Consider the following 20,985-nt stretch of genomic DNA (forward strand, 5'->3'; position numbering starts at 1 on the left):
ACTCCCTGAGCAAGTGCTTTGGCAACAGTAGGAAGGAAAAACCCGCTTTTAACAGGAAGAACAACTAATGTGGTCAAGGATGTTACCTGGGTATTAACTACTAAACATAGACACAGCATAGGTAAATTTAAAAAAAGAAATTAAAAGGTTGCACCAATGGAAAAGGTAAAGCCTTTAAAAAATTACTGTCTAAAAAACAAAACAAAACAAATTCTAACTAAAGTCTGGTCAACCATAAATCTGACTGTTAATGGCTTGGACTGTGAGTGTTCATTATAGAGCTTAGTTTCCTCCAAAGGTTTGTTGCACTAAAATAGCTGGCTAAGCAGATTTAAATATTGAATAAATTAGAGTACAATGTAAGAATACCTATCTAAACCTGATCCAACATGCTGTATTTTTACATGCCATTTGTAGTATCTTCACTGTTTTGGTAAAAGTGTGTCTTCTTTATGTTCATGATGTGTTTCACTGCGTGCAAAAAGCAAACTGAAAAGCTAAAGACTTTCGTTTATTGCCATTTTAGATCCGTTATTGAAAATGCACAATTCCAAATGTATCTGCAGAAAACAACATTTTTCACAATTCTCCTGCAATTGAAAGAATAAACCTCTAACAAATTACTCTCTAAAAAATAACAGTGAAAAACAAAAATACTGATATGATCTGTTAATCATTCAAACAAAGTTCTGGTTGGTAATCAAAAATTTGAATGACTCCACTCATTCTGTCAATTATACTTTGATTTTACTTGTTAGAAGTGACTGGCATCGGTCGGCCTGCCCGTGATGTTGTGTTCTCGGAATTTCGAGGGTTAATCACCACCTGGGACGAGGGTTATTGGAGGACACGGGGTGTTTATTCTCTACTCGGGCACGGACGAAAAGAAGAGGAGAAAACCACCCACTCAACTTTCATTGTACCTGGATCAGCTGTTCACTGTTTTTACCACTTTGTAAATAAACCACACTGTTTATTCTTAAAGAGCAGTGTGTTCTTCACTTTTCACAGTACAACAAACTAACCTGTTTATCCTGCACTAACCTACAGCAAGGAAATACAGCAGCTGGACCTTTAGCTAGCAACACACTTTGAGACAAACTGCACACAAACACTTTGTGTGTTTGTGATGTTTGTTGAGCTGAGAGGAAAGCTGCACTGGAAATTAACTGACACTTAAAAACAATCACTTTTAATCCCTGACTTTGACACATGTCATCTTTTTTTATCCACTGGTGATTAATAAACAAACAAAGGTCTGCAGTCTCCAAAAGTTGATTCTGTTTATCTGAAAGTAGCGTTTTCAGTGGGAGAAACGTTTCGTCTCTCATCCAAGTGACTTCTTCAGTGTCAGCTGACTGCAGGTTTCTCCAATCTAATTAACAGTACATTTGCATAATGACTGAAACCAGCCCAGTGAAGGAACAATGGGCTGGGAGGTCCACAGTGACAAGATAATAACGAGATAATGATTCCCCCCAAATGCATTATAGCCAAAGTAATGAGCCTGTTTTGAAAACGTAATAAGTAGAAAGTACAGATATTTGCTTGAAACTGTAGGGAGTAAAACTAAAAAGTAGTCAGAAAAATCTGTTCCCTTGACATCTGCCTTTGCCTGTTGTTCAGAATGCTGACATCTGTTTGATGCTATTGCTTATGCTATTGTCACAAGTAAATGCTATAATGTCAAGTTCCATGTGTCTCTCACTGGCGACTGACAGCACACAGCATATGAGATGAAGGAGGGGTGGTGAATCCCAGAGCTGGTGTGAGATCCAGTTCATCCTCTGTGATTCCAGGTGGAGGAGTGAAACGAAAGCGCTGAATGAGGGAGGTGAAGAAGAGGAAGAGCTCCATCTTAGCCAGACCTTCTCCGAGACACATCCTGCGACCTGCAAGAGCAGTTTACACTCATTTAAATCCAATCACGTCTGTGGAAGTGTACATTTTATCAAAGTTGTCATACCTGCAGAAAAGGGCATGAAGGCATCTCTCCTGACAAATTGACCCTTTTTGTCCAGAAAATGTGAAGGGTTAAAAGTGTGTGGGCTCTCCCATTTACTCTCATCATACAGGACAGAGGTGAGAAGGGGAAACACAATAGTTCCCTGTGGGAAACCAAGAAGATTTCTCATGTAGATGTACATCTACAGAACTAGTTCAGGTTATCAGAAGTGAATCAAGATGTTAAAATATATTTAGGTACAGCAGCTGACCTTTTTGATAAAGTATCCCTTGAAGGTGACATCTTGGCTAGTTTGGTGAGGAAGAGAAATGGGAGCAATATTCGCCAGTCTCTGAGTCTCGTGAATGACTGCATCAGTGTACGGCAGGTTTTTCCGGTCATCTACACAAACTTGTCGGCTTCCTACTACCCGGCTCAGCTCCTCGTGGACCTGCTCTGCAGAGACAAAATAAAGAAACGCATTTGTCCACATTAGTTTTAACAGATCTGCTAAAATGTGTAAAAAAAAAAATTTAAATCCAAAATATACACAGAATATTGTTATGGTGCACATTGTTTGCATCTGACATGTGTATTTATTTACCACTGACTGGTAGTAACAAAGACAAAACTCCTAATTTTTTGCCTTATCTCTCTGATATCACATGCTGACATGTCAGTAAACCCATAACTGAAGTCCTTGGTCTTGTACCCCAACAGGACACTGAACTCTATTTATGTGTTATTACCATACATAATGAGACTTGCATGTCTTGTCCAGTTCCTTACCCTGTATGTGTGGGTATTTAGCCATTAACAGCAAACCCCATCTCAGTGTGGCTGCTGTGGTGTCAGTGCCAGCAGCAAACAGGTTGCTCACTGTGAATGTCAAGTTCTCCTCATTGTAGTGAGTATCCAAAACACAGGAGTCCTAAAAGAAGTAACACTCACATTGCTTATTGCTATCAAACCTAAAGTGTAAATAATATTATCATAATTTTAAAAAACACATATTGTCTTACTTCTTCTTTCTGTTTCACAATCAGAAAACAGTCCACAAGCCCTCGGCACAGTCCGGGCTCCAGAGTCTCTTTCAGATGATTAATTAAATTCTTTATATCTGTGACAGCCATCTCAACATTTTTTAACACCACCTGGCGATTTTTTATCCAACCGAACAGCCGAGGAAACATGTTAAAAAGCTGTGGAAAAAACAGTAAAACAAAGCTTATTCCAAGTAAATACACGTAATTATCAGAAATAAAATGAAATACACTTTACTTTGTCATATGACACAGTTTACATACTTAAAAATGTCAATATAGTATTATTACACAATTTTTCACTAAATCCTGGTTTTCATTTTTGTGAAAGCACCAATGACTTAACTTATTTCAGAATTTCTCTCACAGAAATCATTGAAATCACAATTAACAAAGTTACTGTTGCTGTGCATCTAAAGATATCTAATATTTTCAGGTAGCGTTACCATGTATTCTCTTAATGACTGTGAGTGCATATTGTGTCATATACAGTGGGGCAAAAAAGTATTTAGTCAGCCACCGATTGTGCAAGTTCCCCCACTTAAAATGATGACAGAGGTCAGTAATTTGCACCAGAGGTACACTTCAACTGTGAGAGACAGAATGTGAAAAAAAAATCCATGAATTCACATGGTAGGATTTGTAAAGAATTTATTCGTAAATCAGGGTGGAAAATAAGTATTTGGTCACCTCAAACATGGAAGATCTCTGGCTCTCACAGACCTGTAACGTCTTCTGTAAGAAGCTTTTCTGTCCCCCACTCGTTACCTGTATGAATGGCACCAGTTTGAACTCATCATCTGTATAAAAGACACCTGTCCACAGCCTCAAACAGTCAGACTCCAAACTCCGCCATGGCCAAGACCAAAGAGCTTTCGAAGGACACCAGGAAAAGTATTGTAGACCTGCACCAGACTGGGAAGAGTGAATCTACAATAGGCAAGCAGCTTGGTGTGAAAAAATCAACTGTGGGAGCAATCATCAGAAAATGGAAGACATACAAGACCACTGATAATCTCCCTCGATCTGGGGCTCCACGCAAGATCTCATCCCGTGGGGTCAAAATGATCATGGGAACGGTGAGCAAAGATCCCAGAACCACACGGGGGGACCTGGTGAATGACCTGCAGAGAGCTGGGACCAAAGTAACAAAGGTCACCATCAGTAACACACTACAACGGCAGGGAATCAAATCCCGCAGTGCCAGACGTGTTCCGCTGCTGAAGCCAGTGCATGTCCAGGCCCGTCTGAAGTTTGCCAGAGAGCACATGGATGATACAGCAGAGGATTGGGAGAATGTCATGTGGTCAGATGAAACCAAAGTAGAACTTTTTGGTATAAACTCAACTCGTCGTGTTTGGAGGAAGAAGAATACTGAGTTGCATCCCAAGAACACCATACCTACTGTGAAGCATGGGGGTGGAAACATCATGCTATGGGGCTGTTTTTCTGCCAAGGGGACAGGACGACTGATCCGTGTTAAGGACAGAATGAATGGGGCCATGTATCGTGAGATTTTGAGCCAAAACCTCCTTCCATCAGTGAGAACTTTGAAGATGAAACGAGGCTGGGTCTTCCAACATGACAATGATCCAAAACACACCGCCCGGGCAACAAAGGAGTGGCTCCGTAAGAAGCATTTGAAAGTCCTGGAGTGGCCTAGCCAGTCTCCAGACCTCAACCCCATAGAAAATCTGTGGCGGGAGTTGAAAGTCCGTGTTGCTCGGCGACAGCCCCAAAACATCACTGCTCTCGAGAAGATCTGCATGCAGGAATGGGCCAAAATACCAGCTACTGTGTGTGCAAACCTGGTAAAGACCTATAGTAAACGTTTGACCTCTGTTATTGCCAACAAAGGTTATGTTACAAAGTATTGAGTTGTATTTTTGTTATTGACCAAATACTTATTTTCCACCCTGATTTACGAATAAATTCTTTACAAATCCTACCATGTGGATTCATGGATTTTTTTTTTCACATTCTGTCTCTCACAGTTGAAGTGTACCTCTGGTGCAAATTACTGACCTCTGTCATCATTTTAGGTGGGGGAACTTGCACAATCGGTGGCTGACTAAATACTTTTTTGCCCCACTGTATACATTTTATTGTATCTCATGATTAAGAATTACTCTCTTTGGCTCAATGAGCAACAAACAAATTTATAAAATAAGAAGAAAAAAGATTGTGAAAAAGCAAACAGTCAGATTTCCAATGCACCACAGAGCCACATTTGCAAAACACATGGCCAAACAGCGGGAGCAGCAGGAAGAACTGCAGAATCGAATCGAGCGTATGATGGATTGAGAACCTGGCAGCTCGGATCGGGTCCCGGCCGCCACCCCAACTGGCGTTCCCCGAAGCCGTGGAAGTGGAGGAGGTCCTGACTGTTCCGGTGCCCGTCGTCGGGTGGGAGCGGCTGGTGCCTGGCAGCCTTATACGTGTAGTAGAAATCAGGTCATGAGGCCTGTTTGTTGTTGCTGATTTAAGCTGCTTTTATAAGATTTTATAGTTTCACAGGATGTTCTACTTCCATATATGAATGTATGTGATTGTCATTGTAGCAGGTTGAAAAAGCTACATGTTTATTTTTGTAAGAAAACGGGATCGTCTAGTGGTGACGTGTGTGCCAAACGACCAGAACTGGTGTCCAAAGTCTCAGGGAAGGCTGCATTGAGTGCGTCATCCAGGGAGCCCAGGTCACAGTCAAAACGTCAAGATGGCCACTGTTACCCCACGGCGGTTGTTGATAGTAAAGATCCAGAAAAGACTTTGTGATTTGAGTGTGAGCCAGCTGCGCACTGTTGTTTCTTCAGTGGAGGATGGCAGTATGACTCGCAATCTTGATGGCTTAAGTCAGGGGTGTCAAACTCAAATACACAGTGGGCCAAAATTCAAAACTGGAACAAGGTCGCGGGCTAACATTAATATTTATTGAAAAAAAATCTTCCTCCAGATTTAAGAATGAATCTCTTCTTATGGACTCAAACAAGTTTTGCTGAAAAACTGAATATGGAACGAGCAAAGCTTAATACTAAACAATATATATATTAGCTGTATAATACCAGTAGGCCAGCTCTAATAATAATTTGGTATGGCTTCGCGGGCCAAATGTAATTAGGCTGCGGGCCAAATTTGGCCCGCGGGCCAGAGTTTGACACCTATGGCTTAAGTGAACCAGAACTGTATGACCTGATCGTTGAGTACATCAGAGGTGAAAAGTTAAGAGCGTTGGAGGATGAAGGTATGGCCCAGCTCTTGCTCCTCGACGACATCGAGAGTGACCTGCTGTCAACGGACGTCGGAGGGGCTGGAGATCATCTGGCCGTGCCGCTTGAGATGGAAGATATTCCTAACCAGCAGCAGGAGTGCCCTACTTGACCCCACACATCCTGACAGACACCTGGCTATGCCAGCTGACCACATCCCCTAACACAGACTCTCACACACAGCCCATTCTACCGCAGGACAGAGACATCTCCACCTTTCCCTCATCCATGCTAAGAGACACTGATACGCCCACCAAGAACTTCAACATCCCAGCTTCAGTGTCACCGGCGCCTAGTGTTGCTGGGGTTTCCCCTGGCAGGGTGAGTCGTCCGTCCAGAGGATATGACCAAGTTTTGAGTCTCAGTGATGTGGCAGCTTTGTTTCCACGCAGAGAATTCAAGTTGCATGGTGGACAAATTTCAGATCTTGGCTCGGATATGTCCTACAGTAGTCTGTGCAAACAAATTGATGAGGGGTTACAAGAAGGGTTTACTGAGTGTGAAATAATCAGAACCTTGCTAAAGATAATGAAGCCTGGTACTCTCAAGGAAATGTTAACCAACAAAGATGATTTGACAGTTGATGGTTTGAAGAAACTTCTCCGCTCTCATATTCGAGACAAGAATAGCGCTGAACTCTTTCAAGAGCTAAGTAATGCTAAGCAGCAAGACAAAGAGAGTGCACAGCAGTTTTTGTACAGAATTATAGGGTTAAAACAGCGTGTACTATTTGAGTCACGACAGCCTGGTGCAGACTTTAGCTATGACAAAAAGCTTGTGCAGGGCACATTTCTTCACACACTTTATCAAGGGTTCAATGAAAAAAACAACTATGTGAGACAAGACCTCAAACCTTTTCTTAATGACTTGCAGGTTAGTGACGACTTTTTGCTTGAACAGATTACAAAGTCCATCAGCGAGGAAGCTGAGAGACTGAGGCGACTGGGTACAGCATCTAAAATCAGACCTGTGACTGTAAGTGCCGCTCAGCTTGCTAACACGGACTTGACTGAGCAAGCGAAGGTTAACACTGAGCTACAGGCTAACCGTGCAGCTATTAGAGAACTGACTGCCCAAGTGTCTTCATTGACTAGACAGCTAACTAAAGTGGTGAGCCAGACTGATAGTGTGGCATCTGGAGACTCCTGCTCGCCCCTGAACCACCCTCCAACACCTCCAGCTGAGAACCGGGGCAGATGTGGTGATTGTGTACAGCAAGGCAAAGTGAGCTGCCCCCCACTGCTTTGCGTGTGGCCAGCCAGGACACCGGGCTATTGGCTGCCTGCGGCGTAAGGTGTCGGGAAACGGGGTGAGGTCACTGGAGAGGGGCTGCCAGTGACCGAACAAGCCGAGGAGTCCCCAGCACACACCAGTTTTGCTAAGACTTCAAGTGTGGTGAGATCAAATGTACCCAGTCCTGCACCACCAGCGAAACCCACTGCACAGCTTATTGGGAACAGATGTATGGTCTCATGTGCCATCAATGGAGTACCACTTAAGATGCTGCTTGATTCAGGGGCCCAAGTGACTATGGTATCAAGAGCATGGATAGAGAAAAACATCCCCCACATTAAGATCAAGCCACTTGAGTCCATCCTTTCAGACCAGCCTCTGGAAATAGCGGCAGCTAATGGTACAGACGTTCCATTTGATGGTTGGGCAGACACGGAACTTCAAATTCAGAGTGTGAACTATGGGCATGTCGCCATACAAGTGCCAGTGCTTATCAGTCAGCACAACCTTAACTGTCTTATTTTAGGCAGCAACGTAATAGCTGAAATCCTAAAAACCAATAAAGAACAGAGAGGTGGGGCTGACCTGTCTGCGCTCCTCAAAGAAGCTTTAAGTGTCAGCAGCAGTGCAGTAGATGCTCTAGTTTCAGCACTTCAGATGCCCACCCCTGATGAAATAGATCCTGAGTGTAGTGTGAGAACAGGAAAAAAAGGTGTAATGATTCCTGCAGGACAGATTTGTGAAGTAAAGTGTAGAGTCAGAGAATGGCCAAGAGGTGGCCCACGACTCTTCCAACCAAATCTAGAGAACAGCTGCCCTGAGGGTTTGGAGTTGTTCCCAGCTTTGGTAGATGTCCCCAGTGGGTTGACAAAAATTGTTAAGATTCCCATTCAGAATCCTACCAAACATGACATTTTTCTCTCCAAAAGAACAGTCTTAGGTACATTGGAAGAGGTGACTGAAGTAAAACCTGTCAAGTATCTCTCTGCTGACGCAGGGTCATCAGCCCATACAAATGTAAAAGTGTGTTCAGTTCAGCTAGGTAACGAAAAGCATCAGACAGAAGTCAATGAAGGTCAGAGATGGCATCCACCTGTTGATTTGTCCTACCTGACAGAGGGTAGTTAGAGACATGTTGTATGAACAGTCAGATGTTTTTGCCCAAAGTGACTCTGACATTGGTTGCATCCCAAGCTTGCAGTTGAAAATTAATCTGAAAGACGATACGCCTGTCCAGACATCCTACAATTCGGTCCCCAAACCTTTGTATAAAGAGGTAAAAGAATATGTTCAGAATTTGCTGGACAACGGCTGGATCAGAAAGTCCACATCACCCTACTCATCTCCGGTGGTGTGTCCGAAAGAAAGACAAAAGCTTACGCTTGTGTATTGACTTTCGGGGCCTTAACCATAAAACCATTGCTGACCGCCACCCACTACCACGCATCCAAGACCTGCTGGATAATTTGGGGGGCTATTCATGGTTTTCAATACTCGACCAGGGTAGTGCGTACCACCAGGGCTTTGTTGATGAAAGATCAAGACACCTGACAGCATTCAGCACGCCTTGGGGGTTGTACGAGTGGATCCGCCTCCCATTTGGCCTTACCAACGCCCCAGCAGCATTTCAGAGATGCATGGAGGGGGTCCTTGATGGTCTGAGGGATGAGTGCTGCTCACCATATTTAGATGATGTGCTTTGCTTTTCCAAGACTTTTCATGACCATGTTGATGATCTGATGCATGTGCTTTGCCGCCTGCGAGAGCATGGTGTGAAGCTACGTCCCAAAAAATGTGAACTGTTTAAGCGTCAGGTCAGGTATGTTGGGCGCTTGGTGACCACTGAAGGTGTCCAGATAGACCCAAAAGATCTCGAAGCAGTGGAACATTTGAGAGACAGAGAGCCAAAGAACATGGGAGAGGTCAGAGCACTCTAGGGTTTCTAGGGTATTACAGGACGTTCATTCAGGACTTTTCTAGAATAGCGAGGCCACTGTTTAAGCTTATTGAGAGTCCCAGTGATCCTAGCCTGCAATGTAGCTCAACTAGAGCCAAAATCAAGTTAAAGCGCACAAATGGTGGTCAGCTTCCTTCCAAAACACCAGTGCAATGGACAGCAGAACATCGTACTGTGGTGTCACGTCTGGTGGATATGTTAACCCGTCCACCTGTCCTGGCTTACCCAGATTTCAGTTTGCCCTTCGTTCTACACACAGATGCATCAAATGAAGGCCTGGGGGCTGTGCTTTATCAGCAACAGGGGGAAAAGCTCTGTGTCATTGCTTATGGTTCCAGGACACTCACGCCTGCTGAGAAAAATTACCATCTCCATTCTGGCAAGCTTGAATTCCTTGCCCTGAAGTGGGCAATTTGTGATAAATTTAGGGATTACCTCTACTATGCACCCACTTTCACAGTGTACACAGATAATAATCCCCTCACATACATCTTGAGCACAGCAAAGTTAAACGCTGTGGGACATCGGTGGGTGGGCGAATTAGCTGACTTCCATTTCACTGTAAAGTATAGACCAGGCAAGTCCAACGCAGACACTGACACGCTCTCCCGCTATCCATTGCCACTCCAGGAACACCTCATGGAGTATACTGAGACACTGTCCCCAGAAGTGGTTTCTGCAATCTGGCAAGGAGACAAAGCCATGAGAGACGGTGATGTACCATGGGTGGCTGCACTGCACTGTGTTGACGACACACCCCCTGAAGGTGCCCCTGTCATCACCCCAGAAAACATCAGGGCTGCGCAGAGGGAGGACCCCCCTATCTGTGAGGTGATAAATCTGAAAAAGAGTAGATGGAGTCCTAATAGTAAAGATAAGAGACAGCTAGGACAAGAGACACGTAGGCTAGTACATGAATGGAACAGACTTGTACTTGAGGAAGGAATACCGTACAGACAGACTGGACAAAGAAAACAGCTGATTCTACCCAGTAAGCTTAAGCAAACTGTACGGAAACACCTGCATGATGATATGGGACATGTTGGTGCTGACAAAGTCATTCAGTTAGCAAGGGAGAGGTTTTACTGGCCTTTTATGCAGTGTGAAATTGAGGACTATGTCATTCGCCAGTGCCCTTGTATCAAACAGAAACGGCCAAGTGTCCCAGAGAGAGCACCAATGGGCTCGATAACAACCAGTGCCCCCTTTGAACTCATTTCGGTTGACTATTTACATCTAGAACCAAGTAAAGGTGGCTTTGAGTACATTTTAGTCTTGGTAGATCACTTTACCCGTTTTGCCCAAGCTTACCCGACTAAGAATAAATCTGGCAAAACAGCAGCTGAGAAAATCTTTCTTGACTTTATCCCGCGTTTCGGGTACCCTGAAAAGCGGCATCATGACCAAGGCCGGGAGTTTGAGAACAACCTTTTCCAAAGACTCAAACAGCTGGCAGGAATAGGCCACTCTCGAACAACCCCCTACCACCCACAGGGAAATCCTGTTGAGCGTCTAAATAGAACACTTCTACAAATGCTACGGACTCTTCATGAGGAGAAAAGGGCAGAATGGAAGGATCATTTGCCCCATATAGTCCATGCATATAACTGCACAAGACATGAGGCAACAGGCTATTCACCTTTCTTCCTCCTTTATGGAAGAGCCCCACGCTTGCCTGTTGATCTGCTTTTTGATTTAAAACCTGAAAAAGAGTCACAGTCCAGACAGGAGTATGCACAAAAGTGGGCTGCACGCATGCAGGAAGCCTATAAAATTGCTTCAGAAAACAGTGCAAACTCCTCTGCAAAGGGGAAAAAGCATTATGATCAGCAAGCACATCAAAGGCATCGCACTGCAACCAGGAGATCGAGTGCTTGTCAGAAACCTCTCCGAGCGGGGTGGTCCAGGCAAACTCCGTGCCTACTGGGAAAAGAAAATTCACAGAGTTGTTGAGAAGATTGGAGATGGACCTGTATATAGGGTACAATCAGAAACAGGAGACAAAACCTTTCGTGTCCTGCATCGAAACCTCCTGCTGCTTGTGACTGATTTGCCGGTAGAGCAAGATCAGCAGGGACGTCAGAAAAGACAAACACAAAGACTGGGAGAGACAAACCCCAATGAAACAGTGGAACATGAGTCTGATCATTCGGATGAAGAGGAAGGGTACACATACAGCCTGAGAACTATACCTGTGTATCAGTGGAGGAGAGTTAACCCCAAAAGGCCTCAGCCGAGACCACACAGTGAACAGAGCTGTAGCTCCTGAGTTTCAGCCAATAAGACACGAAATGGAATCAGTGGAAGTGCAGCAGGGAAGTGCAGTCCCACCAGCTGTATCTACAGAACCAGCAGATTTCCCAATGCCTGTTGTTTCATCACCAACTGTGGAAACCCAGGAGGAACCTGCAACTGAGGATCTTATGGAGGACACAGGGTTGGAGAGCTGTGTGGATAACAGGGACCCTGCCCCAGAGACACCAGAATGGGATGTGCCACCAATACGGAGGTCGACTAGAGCTGTGAAACCGAAAGAGGTTTTTACATATAGCCAAATGGGACAGCCTTCATATCAGCTCTGGAGACCTGGAGCAAACATGATGCTTGCATATGTTCCCTGCCACATGTCACTTTACCCAGCTGTTCCTGACTGTTATTACCTCACACCAGTATGGACATGTTAGACTGGTGACCAAAAGACCTTTTGACATTACTCCTGGAACTAATAGTTTTGACTATTAGACTTTAAAGACTTTGGGCAAACGCCATGAAGTGTGTTAGTTTGGTTCCAGATGTCCGGAGCCATCTCTTAAAGCAGGGGAGAGTGTAGCAGGTTGAAAAAGCTACATGTTTATTTTTGTAAGAAAACCAAATAGGCTACCCCCTTATTTTTTGTTTATTATTGTGACTTATTTTGACATTGTTATGTGTTGTTATATTGGTTATATTTCATTATGCCAGTAGATGGTGCTCTTGCACTGCTGTGGAACTACCAGAGAGACTAGCTATAGGCTCTGCGTATGCGCAGCTCAGAAATAAATGAGCTCCAGCCTGAGCAAGACGCTAACTTCGGTGTCCTCTCTATTAATCCACAGGTACTGACAAACAAACTTTTATGTTACCGAACTGGTTCTAAATGTCATGTAAGTTGAGTAACAACTGTTCGGCTATATTTTGAGATGAGAGTGATGATGTTGTTTTGTGGTATTTTGTTGTAATGAGTATTAGTGTATCATCGGCATAATGCTTTAATGCTACGTAGCACTATAAGTATATGCTATGACAGTGGCAACCTGCGACTTCCGAAAATGTGTTGTAGTGTTTGTTTTAGTGTTAGCCAAGCAGTACTGAGTACATGTATTAAGGGGAAAGCTTTTTGTTGGTGAAACAATGTTTGCAGTCGTCTGCCGCCATGTTGGTTGCGTTCAGGAGACGCCATGTTCAAAAGTAATAGCGTATATGGCGCGAATGTGGGGAAAGGTTGTGTGAATGTGAGATGGGTTATTTTGGTATGTTGTTATGCTTTGGCCGTGAGTGTTTTGTTTAAGTGTGAGTATGTAAAGTCATTTTGAATTAGTTTGTATTTATTTTGCTTTTGAGAGAATGCTTTTTGTAACTTTATTTTTGTTTATGAACTCTGTTATTTTATGAGAAGAATGCATGGTCTAGTGTGATTTGTATTGTGTATATGTGGAGAAATAAATGAGCTCCAGCCTGAGCAAGACGCTAACTTCGATGTCCTCTCTATTAATCCACAGTTTGCTCATATTTGGCTACGCAGTGCTCTCTAGCCTGTGTGCCGCTTGCTGCCGGTCCAGATTCCCCTAGGTCTGGTGCCGGTAACATCATCAAATCTGAATCAGCATGAAAACGGATGCTGATTGCTGTTAAAGCTGTAACAGTATCAATTTATACCTCGATCCTTTGCACAGTGGTAATATTAGTGGATTTAAATCTTATGTGTAATTTATTTTAAAAACAGCGTCAAGTCAAAAAGCCAACCTGGACTGATGCAGAACCTGAGACACATATGGTTTGATTGGCTCGCTTCACCATGTTCTTGAATACAGGGTCACCGTAGTCAAATCTGCTTCCGTACACAATAGAGGAGATAATGTTGGCTGTTGCGTAAGTTATTGGAAGAGCTGTATCAAAAGCATTTCCTGTAAATTGACACACAAGGGGGGGGGGGAAATCTAAAATAAATAAATTCGTACACGGGCTAACAGAAATGCACAAAATTTAGAGGTGTGCTAAAAAATTTTAAAAAATCCTTTAAGTTGAAGTTCAGGGTTCAAAACTGCTTCAGCACACAATGTCATCACTTACATGTACACACACTATCGCCATACCTTTATGCTCTTCAATCACTTGAATCAGATAACCACACTCCTCCAGGATTTTATCCTGAGAAAGTCTTTTGCCCATCCCAAAGTTTTTGAGGGTGGTGAGGGCAAAACGTCTCAGCTCTTTCCACGATTCTCCATTTGCAAACAAAATTCCTACAAAACATAAGGTATAATGCATGTCTGCTCCAGCCTAGCAGCCAGAGCCTGACATTCATCAGTTCAGCAGAGGCACAAATGAACAATCAGGCTTGTAGCGCAGACCTTTGTCTGTTTCAGCAGTAGTCTCTGTGACAGAGTTCTCAATTTTGCATTCATGCCTTAACTCAAATAAAGAACTGACAGTATGTGTTTCATGTAATTTTGTATTTCAGCGTGTACTTCTCGGGCTCCACAGCTGAGGTCCTACTTTATCATATTTATCATTTCAAAGTTTGTTTGTTTGTTTTTTCCTGTGTTAATTCTCTTTCACATCACCAATCGGGTAAGAGGTCAGATGACTGCTGTCGTTATCAACTCGATATGTCAGTCCAGGATTTCCCAATCATGTGCTGATTATTTCAAACATGGATAAGTCTGAAGGCAGCAGAGTGACGACTTTTACAAAGCAAGAAAAAAAGATAATTACAAAATAAATATAAAGCATCAAACCACCTCAACCAACCACTGATTCTGAGTTGGATAAGCAAGGGAAAGTGACTTTAGCTGGTAATATAACATGCTAATGTGTGTTAAATGTAAAATCCACAAAGTAAAACATTGATAAAGGGATTTGCTGTTGAGCGATCTGTCAGGTCAGTGAGAGTGAAGGGGGCTGTTGCTCAATCTGATCTTAACCAAGCAAAACAGCAAAGATCAGAGCAAAAAAATAAAATAAAATCAGCATTTCTTCAAAAAGAAAATCATCTGTTTTTAAGGTTTTCAACCGTAATTCTACGGGTCTTTAATTTTTTATTTCAGAGTCATTTTATCACTTTTGATCTGACGTTTCCATCTGTGTCATTGGTGAAATGTTATTATAAAGCCAACTATCAACTGAACTCAAAGTACAACACAATGTTGTCACAAACAGCAGAACTTACTCTCATGGCAGACATCGAGAACAAAGGAATATGCACCACTAAACCTTTAAAATATTATTTTGAAATATTATTTTTCTGATTGAAAAGAAACCTGGACTTCAAGATATTGGTCAGCTGTTGCAAAACATGAGGAAACATGCTGTTAATTGTGTAGCCTGTTTCGATCATGTTTTCTTATATCTCTAGTGATCACAAATAACAAAACCCTGGGCTAACACAGGTTTATGAACATGAAATTAAACTTAATAAACCACAATATAAAGAATCTTACCATGACCTCGGTTTATATCATTAAGTATCGGGGAGATGTTGCGCTCTCCAAACTCCTCTGCATAGTTGACCAGTGCCTCTCTGACTGTCTCATATCCAGCCAGGACCACGACTTTGTTGGTTCCAAAGTAAAGAGTAAATACAGAGCCATATTCCTTTGAAAGCTGGAAGAATCATTCAAAATAATAATAATTAAATAGCATGTTACGTTCCCCTAACATTTCACAGGAGACCCTGCTAGGGCCATAACATAGCATTAGGTATTGTAATATGTTTAAACTGGCTTCTTTTGATTCAGATCTTGAGAAGAGTTACCTTACCTCACACAGAGTTTTGTGGGGTCTGTTAAGATCTAATTGCAACAGGTTACCAAGCAGGGGCAGAGGTCTCGGTCCTGGGGGTTCATTTCCTTTTTCCTTAGAGATGAAAATGATAGAAACAAGATAAAGTACAAGCAGGAAAACAACGGCTGCCAGCATTGTGGTGGGACTGAACAAAATGAAAAAGATAAAATCCCCAAAATGTTCCATTTGCTCTGATGTTGATGGTTCTCCTCTGTGCTGTCCTTGCAGGTAACACACTTTGCTTTGTGCCAGACTGCAGGGTGGGGGGGGGTTTGACTGGCTTTGCAAAAAGTAAACACTGCATGGAAGACAGTTAACTCACTCGACGCCGTTTACTAAAATCAGGCTGTTTTCCAATGGCTGATAAAAAGGCCAGGAAGGCTACCAGAGACTCTGATGTCAATAAACAACTCTCCAAAACCACCTGGGTTATCAGGTATACTCTTTTTTTTTTTTTTTTCTTTCTCATATTTTTATTGAGAGACAAGTGTACAGTGGTTTACAATGACAATACAATCTGTTCCCCTCACATATTTTTTAGTTTTTCTTACATGAACAGATACGATAACACACACACACACACAGGCACACCCACACACACGCTTAAATAAACAAACAAGACAAAACCTAATAAGAAACTGTTAAAGACTAGTAGTTAAACATATGCCATTTTATGACCAAAATACCCCTTTCTCTGCGATTATGACCGCCACCACGGGGCAAAGTCGCATCATAAAAGTGATGCTTGCATCCCCGAAGTTATACCAGACATCATAAACCAGGTCGCAAGCATCACTTTTATGATGCGACTTTGCCCCGTGGTGGCGGTCATAACAAACAAAACAAACACAAACAACAAACCCCAAAACACACAAAAAAAAAAGGGGGGGGGGGAAGAGATATGATATTAATCAGCTTAGATAATGTCACTTCAGAAAAGAATATAGCCCATATGATCTTCACTGCCCTATGCATAGCCAAGAAAACAGTCCTCATGAACTGGAAAAATAAAAATAATCTTAATTCTAACCAATATAGAAATTATCTATTAGATTACATTAGTCTTGACACAGCCTCTGCCACCACATCAGATCAATTGCTCTGGGCCCCTTTTATCAGCTCCATCACCTAGTGGGGGTGGGGGGTCATAGTTTGGTCCCGCCTTCACTGTTGTGATTGGTGAGGGGGTAGGGACAGGCTTAGGGCGTCGGGGGGTTCCCCGGAGGCATCTTCCTTGGGGGGCTCAACCCGGGGTAGCGGTCACGTCCGGTTGAGGGCTCTGTTGGCTCTCAGGTGACTGTTTCCTCGCGGCTGCGTGCAGCGGGGCTAGGGGAGGGTCTGTGCTGACGGACGTGGGTTACTGACCTGGCAACCTGGCTGCCCCTGGGTGGGTCCAGGATGGGCGTGAGGTTCTGGGGGTGCTCCGTCTCTGGGCGGGGGCCCGGGCCGGGCCTCGGGGGCTCGGGTCCTGGTTGGTGTGTTGCCGGGGTTGTGGGCGGGTGGGTGCATGGGGGCCCGGCCCTGGAGCAGGGTGCCGCCGGTGCATCGAGCCGCCTGGGGGGCTCTTCAACTGGTGGGGGGGATGGTCACATCTGGCAGGAGCTTTCTTCTCTCAGGAACTCTCTGCAGGAGGGGGAGATACAGGAGAGGTGGAGGAAGATCTCAGCCTGGGCGTTTACCGTCTTATGTAGTCTGGAAGATGTGTGGTTGGTGGGGTGGGTGCAGTTTTCTCTGTGGTGGGGTTGGGTGGACTGTCCAGGGCTCTGTGGAGCCGGGGGGCGCTACTGCACTGGGCCCCGGTCTGATGGGCCTGGGCCCCCCTTCCCTGGCGGGTCGCGGAGGGTGGGAGTGCCTACTGGGGTCAGCGGGGGAGCTGGCCCCAGGGAGGGGTTACCTGCCCCTCCCTTCCTTCCCTCCCCATCTCCAGCTGCCTCCCTCTTCCCGCTCCTCCACAACCACCCACACATGCAGGGCCTTGGAGTGGGGGTATGTCACCAGGGTGCAGAGGAGGCTACCCCCCCCCCCCCCCCTGTCCCCTTCTGGCTGCCTCTGCCTCAATTTTATCCCACAACTTAGACATTCACATTATTCACACTCTCATTACACATACATATAGGATCTTGGGGGTGGGCACAATCACGGAGTCCAAATCACCATCAGGGTGTATACCTCACCCCTGACGTCGTTGCCCACCTCTCAATTTTAAATACACTTAGTCATTGAGGGTTAGCAGGAGGGACTATGCGCTTACCTGCTGCTCCTTGGCAGGTAGCTCCATGCCCTCCTGGGTTTTAATTGCACCTTAGAACACATATGCATCAACACTACAATGAGCGGGTGGAGGGAGGTTTGGAGTCTTCTCCCACCCCCATTCTCTGCGGCCTGCTGGAGCGGGAGGGCTAGTAGGAGGAGTTGGCTGTCCGACTGCGGTCTGGGGTGTGGGGCCTCCCTGCTGCTGCGGAGTCGGGGTGGTCTGCCCCTCCCCACCGCAGGGAAAAGGGTAACACCACCTGGGTCTGGGTGCAATTCCCCCCTCCAGGGGCAAGGGTACCTAGACCCGGTTTGTAGAGTACGCTTGGGGAGTGTGATTGTGTGTACAGCGTCTCTTTATGTCTGTCTCCACGTTGGTTGAGTGTGGAGTGAGTGCATATGAGAGCATGAGGGTGGGAATGGATGTTTGTGTCTGTGTGTGCCTGTATGTCTGTGTCTATATGTCAGGTTGGGTATCAGACGCCACCTCTCTGGGGACACCTCAGGCCCTCCGAGGTTTGGAGGCCTATCTCCACCCACCACCACTTCCCCTGCCGGTGGCGGACTCCCTCAGGTGTCGGTGTGTTGGTGGTTCTTTGTGTCTGGGGGTGGGCGTCCGGGTACACACCGGCTCACTCCTTGGCGGCCGCTTGTCGGGGCCTGGGGCCTGGGGCTCGCTCGGGCCCCTTTGGAGGTGGGGTGCCCCCGGCCTCTCGGCCTAGGGCTCGGTCACTCAGGCGCAGCTGGGGGCCGGCGGAGCTCACGGGCGCGTCACTGCAACCCCCCCTGGCTTCTGCTCCGCGGCTGCTGAGTGAGCCCTCATCTGGGACTCTCCTCAGCTCTTACTGGAACAGTGGCGCGGCTGCCCCTCTGTTGGTCTTCCATGGTCTCTTGTGTTCTGGGGGCCTCTGGATGTCTGGAGTTTTGATCTCCTCCATACCCGCTTCACACCCTGGAGGACGGGGCTGTGGCCCCCCCACACTCCCTAGCAGATCATTACATGGAGAAACCTTTGGAATGCAAGCATGCTGATCCACACAGGTATGCACACATGGGTATTCACAGACGCGGACTAAAGCTTTCTTGGCTGCTGCCTCAAAGCACACTGTGCGCTGTCTATCTTGCGTGCTGCACAATATCGTTTATTACTTAGTAAATACTGATATCTATGACTAGCTAGTTTATTGTGATGGTGCTTTGTTTTCTCTATTATTATGTTGCTCTTTGTTGTTTGCTGTCTCCTCTGTTTGTTTGTTTGTTTGTTTGTTTGTTTTTTCTCCATACAGGTGACCCAGGAGTTTTTTGGTTTTGTTTTTTGTTTTTTTTTGTTTTTTTTGTCTCTCTTCCCCCCCCTTCTCACCGTCTCTTCTCCCCTTGGGTTTTCTTTCTTTCTCTCCCCCTCTCTCTCTCATTCATTCCCCCTGTCCTATTTATTAAAAAAAAAAAAAAATGACAAAGGATGAACTGAAGCTCTGCCATCACGTAATGTCGCATACTGCTGTTTCTGATGTCATTTAAAAAAAAAGAAAGAAAGAAAAAAAAAAAAAAAAAAAAGACAATACAATCTGTTCCCCTCACATATTTTTTAGTTTTTCTTACATGAACAGATACGATAACACACACACACACACACAGGCACACCCACACACACGCTTAAATAAACAAACAAGACAAAACCTAATAAGAAACCCAAAACAAACACAAACAACAAACCCCAAAACACACAAAAAAAAGGGGGGGGGGGGGGGGGGAAAGAGATATGATATTAATCAGCTGGTAGAGCGTGTAATGACTTGCAATAGTCTACGAAGGGGCCCCAGATACGATAAAATTCTCTGTATTTCCCTTCGCCACAAGGCCTATCTTTTGCAATTTAAGAAATGACATCACATCTCTAAACCAAAAAGAAACTGAAGGTGGCTTTGAAGATTTCCAAAGGAGTAAGCTGCAACGTCTAGCCAAAAGTGATGTAAAGGCTAATATTTTGAAGTGTGTAGGGTCGGTTAGACCAGTGTTGACTGGAAGCCCAAAAACAGCTAGAAAAGGGTCCATGCAGCTTTGGGTCCCAAGAGCCTTGGAAAGAATAACTGAATACTGACTCCAGAAGCCATGGAGTCTTGGGCACAGAAAGAACATATGGCCTAGGTCACATGGGGTGGCATGACATCTCTCACACTGATCCATCACTTGTGGGTAAATCTCAGACAGACGAGACTTTGAATAGTGAACCCTGTACAACACCTTGAACTGGATAAGTTGTAACCTGGCACAGGACGTACTATAACGGACATTGGATACTGCCTTCTCCCATTGCTGATCCGAAAAAATTACTCCTAACTCCCGCTCCCAAGCCCCCCTAATTTTAGCAACTGAATGGACATTTAAATCCATAAGTTGTTTATATATTAAAGATATAATTGACTTCTTATTGGGTTTAAGGGATAAGAATTCCTCCCACGGTTGGACATTTGGAAGAAGAGGGTAGGAGGGGAAGAGAGCAGAAGTGCAATGCCGTGCCTGAAAATAACGGAATAGATTGGTAGCCGGAAGATTTGTTTCTGAACACAGGTCTAAAAAAGTTAAGAAAGTACCATCTTTATAGAGATCCTTAAACGTATTAATACCATGATGCTTCCACTGTACATAGGTACCATCAATGAGGCCAGGAGTAAACAGATGGTTCTGCGTGATGGGCATGTGTACTGACGCAGAGATGTACTTAAAATGACTCCTGAATTGTGACCAGACCCTTAGACTAGACTGTACCACGGGATTTTGGGTGAAATGAGAAGGCTTAAGTGGTAGTGGAGAGAACAATAAAGCTTCTAAGGATGAGGAAGTGCACGACAGGCGTTCCAGTTTGCACCACAGCAGTTCTTGAGATTCAAGCCAATGGGTCAATTTGTGAACATGAGAGGACCAATAGTAAAATAAAAAGTTAGGCAAGGCAAGACCACCATCAAATGTCAGTCTCTGTAATAATGATTTCCTCACCCTGGGGTGTTTCCCTCCCCACAAAAACGATGTAACTAGCTGGTCTAACTTTTTGAAAAAAGCTTTAGGTAAAAATATAGGAATACTCTGAAACAGAAATAACAATCGAGGCAAAATGTTCATCTTTACAGCATTGATCCGACCAATTAGGGACAAAGGTAGCGATTTCCATCTCTGAAAATCCGATTGAATTTGAGTCATTAAAGGGGAGAAATTGGAAGAGTATAGAGAAGACAAAGTACGAGTCACGTTAAC

At 44.6% G+C, this 20,985-nt stretch overlaps 1 protein-coding gene across 1 annotated transcript; it reads right to left on the reverse strand.

The window, feature by feature from the left end:
- Positions 1 to 416: 416 nt before the first annotated feature.
- Positions 417 to 16,194, reverse strand: LOC309704287 (cytochrome P450 2K1-like). The gene is made up of 9 exons (XM_082529353.1): positions 15,463 to 16,194; positions 15,144 to 15,306; positions 13,797 to 13,946; positions 13,447 to 13,607; positions 2,968 to 3,147; positions 2,735 to 2,876; positions 2,217 to 2,401; positions 1,967 to 2,108; positions 417 to 1,892 (listed from the first exon to the last, which is right to left on the reverse strand). Exons 1-9 carry the CDS (start codon positions 15,670 to 15,672, stop codon positions 1,705 to 1,707), a joined length of 1,521 nt encoding a protein of 506 aa, XP_082385479.1. The 5' UTR covers positions 15,673 to 16,194; the 3' UTR covers positions 417 to 1,704.
- Positions 16,195 to 20,985: the final 4,791 nt, after the last annotated feature.

Source organism: Aulonocara stuartgranti, assembly GCF_965226115.1.
Source record: "Aulonocara stuartgranti genome assembly, chromosome: 4".
In the NCBI taxonomy this organism is placed as follows: domain Eukaryota; kingdom Metazoa; phylum Chordata; class Actinopteri; order Cichliformes; family Cichlidae; genus Aulonocara; species Aulonocara stuartgranti.

Excerpts from the sequence above, each read along its gene's own strand:
- LOC309704287 (XM_082529353.1), bottom strand. The coding sequence starts at position 15,672 with ATGGAACATTTTGGGGATTTTATCTTTTTCATTTTGTTCAGTCCCACC. Across the intron at positions 13,947-15,143 it reads TGATATAAACCGAGGTCATG|GAATTTTGTTTGCAAATGGA; the intron begins GTAAGATTCTTT and ends TATGTTTTGTAG. Across the intron at positions 1,893-1,966 it reads CTTCATGCCCTTTTCTGCAG|GTCGCAGGATGTGTCTCGGA; the intron begins GTATGACAACTT and ends CTGCTCTTGCAG.